Genomic DNA, 2,828 nt, shown 5'->3' with positions numbered 1-2,828 from the left:
CCTAGAATCTTCCGAAGCTTGATTATACGCTTCCGTCGCACATCTTTTTCAGATGAGGACAGATTGCCAGTAACATCAAGCTTGATGGATGAGAGGTCGTACACTTGAGGAGGAAAAAATGTGGCGTTGAGCGATGTTGGTCTCGATTTGTGGTCGGAATGTGAACATGGAAGCGGCGAATTAGAGTGGAGGACCTGTTCATCCGCATGAGTGAAATGCGATGAGAAATGAAAATTGAGTTTGACCTCGCCGGTCGCCTTCTCTTCAAAGACAGAAAATGTCCCCGAAGAAGATGGGGAGTGTGAATTGGTCGGTATGCGGGGAAGTGATGGTCGTGGAGGAGGCGTCGGACGTAGGATATATGATTTAGAAACTAGGCGTTCCACCTCAAGTGCCGTTTTGGATTGTACCAGCTTTAATCTTCTGTCGCTCTGCGGCAGAGGTTTTGTCTCCAAAGAGCCAGAGGAGAGGTACATGATGCGCCAAGTTATGGAGGGGAAGAGGGCTCGTTCAGTTGAGAGACAGATGAGGAGTGCGAAGAGTTGATTCGAGGGGGTCTGAGTGGTATGGATATATGTACATACCCTGATCCGACGTTTGACCAAGATTTTTCCTGAAACCAGTGACTTCAGGTGACTTCTCAAGTTGCTAATCCCATGGGTCGTCAAGGCACACTTTTGATATTCAAGAAACTTGCCTTTCTTGGTTCAACAGGTTAGAAATCAAACGATTTCGAATCATCGGTATTCATAATTATACATACTTGTCGTCAGGGGATCAGGATTCTCCGGCAAGCCGCTTCCAATAACCCTGCGCGGAACTAGTTCCTGTTCGTTTCCGTAAGTCAAAGGACGAAAATCTGGTAGTGAAAAAGGGAGTTTTGATCGTCTTACTATTGCTTTCCTGTCATTTAGTCGTCAATGGGATATTTTAGAGGTGGACATCTGTGCAAAGGTGAGGGCAATGGTCTAGACGGGGCGGACTAACCCGGACGGCGGCATCGAATGATACTGCGGGGAGCGGGGAGAAACCTGGAGAAAGCTGAGAGATTACTTAGTCCGGGGAGACACGGGTCATGTGGGGGCCCTTTTGCATCCGTCACCCCATGTCTTTCTGATTTGTTGCGCTAATCATATCACGCAGAAGAGACTAGAAGGGCCGCCAAAGACCACGACGTTTCGTGAGGTTCATTTGATTATCATTGAGAACGCCAACTTGAAGCACAGCGGGTCGTTGCTCATCCTAGCGTGAACTAAACTTCAAAAACTCCGTGCGGAGGGAGGGCAAGGGATGTCGGATGAGATCTCAACTTCAAGTTTTTGACGCCTCGGGCTCAAGAGGGTGACTGTTAGAATAGAATGAGTAAATGGCTTGCCTGGATGCCCATGTGTCATTATGTAGGTGTCATTTGGGCGTCGATGGCGAACTTCGAACTTCGAAGGGAGCGCAAAGGGAGCGTTGACTAAAATGTTTGTTCTTGTTCCAGCGTCACGGGCGTTCCGAGTCCGAGTGCTTGTCACAAACGTCAGACTGCAGCCGACTGAGCTGAGGGTGCTGAGTGCTGAAGGCCTCACGCGGACGTCCGACGATGACACTTTTCGTTCGGAGACAAAACTACTTCAGCGACATGTTACAGAGCATCCTATCATAAATTGGGTATCAAAAACAAGACATTGTGCCAACGCTCGCTCTACTTTTTTTTTATAGATGTGCGCCTCCACGGGAAAATCCGATCCAAAAGTCGGGGACGACGACTGGCAAGTTCTGGAGGCCAGCTGGGTATTGCAGCAGTCCCCCGCCGAGCAAGCTTGATTTGTGTGTGACGGTGACGGAAGGATCGCAAGAATGTGACAATCCACAGTTCCCTCTTGCTTGCAACACGAGAACGTAACTTCCAATCACTCAAGCGTACACAAATTTCTTCAGAACGATCCATGACTTCATCCATCGTCGGTCTCTCCTTTGGAGTCTCCTTGCACATATCACCGACGAGACGTCGCATGAAACCAAATCCTTTCATGGGTTTCGTGAATTCGTCACCCTAAAAGAGCGAGGTTCAACCTGAAATAACGCTGGTAAATCAACGGACGTACCTCCAGGAATTCGCATTGTATCATGTGTCCCAGACAATAGACATCGACGGCGAATGGATCACACAGATCATCCTCAGCAAATTCTGGAATTGACTTATCACCCGCACCCCACCTCGGGTGCTCCTGGCGTTCTTCAAGTGGCACCGACAGGTCGTATTTTTTTGCGTGGCCAAAATCTAAAATAGTACCTCACAGGCGCCAACGCACGAGTGCTATGTGAGGGTGTGGATCGAAAGTCACGCGCTCGCCGTGTCTTCAAGGGATGTGGAAGTACCGAATATAGGCCAGTTGTGTCCATTAGGATGTTATTGTACTTGACATCTCTGAGAAAGTTTGAGCTCGTCATTTCTTCTGGATAGCCAATACTAACCGGTGAGCTACACCATTGGAGTGCATATATTGAAGTCCCTAGTTAACATGGAGTTAGGCTCAAAACAGCGACTTGATAATGATGATACCTCAAAGACTTGATGGAAGAAGTCAACAACTTCCCCAACTGTGTTGAACTTTGGCTCTTTCCAACTCTGGAGCAAGGGCATTACTAACAACTGTACGTCCTCCTCATCCGGCACGCCAAGAACGGTGGTTGGTATGCAGCGGTTTTTCGGATGAAAGGTGAGGCTCGGCAGAAAACAAAAGCGCGATCTCTGCCTCAGCGGTCCCAGAAGATGGGGCGAACTTCTTGAACATGACATGGTTTCCGTCATTGGTCCGCGTCGCGTCTAGCATATTTAA

General features: G+C 48.6%; 1 protein-coding gene across 1 annotated transcript; it reads right to left on the bottom strand.

Moving 5' to 3' along the window:
* Positions 1–1,690: 1,690 nt before the first annotated feature.
* On the bottom strand, positions 1,691–2,800 carry LACBIDRAFT_312453 (uncharacterized protein; the record flags this gene model as incomplete). Its single annotated transcript, XM_001888141.1, has 5 exons — positions 1,691–2,041; positions 2,094–2,224; positions 2,301–2,416; positions 2,464–2,501; positions 2,552–2,800. 5 exons carry the CDS (start codon positions 2,798–2,800, stop codon positions 1,691–1,693), a joined length of 885 nt encoding a protein of 294 aa, XP_001888176.1.
* Positions 2,801–2,828: the final 28 nt, after the last annotated feature.

This window comes from Laccaria bicolor, genomic scaffold, assembly GCF_000143565.1.
Source record: "Laccaria bicolor S238N-H82 LACBIscaffold_52 genomic scaffold, whole genome shotgun sequence".
Lineage (NCBI taxonomy): Eukaryota > Fungi > Basidiomycota > Agaricomycetes > Agaricales > Hydnangiaceae > Laccaria > Laccaria bicolor.
The sequence above is the reverse complement of the archived record's forward strand: the minus strand, read 5'-3'. Positions and strand labels throughout refer to the sequence as shown.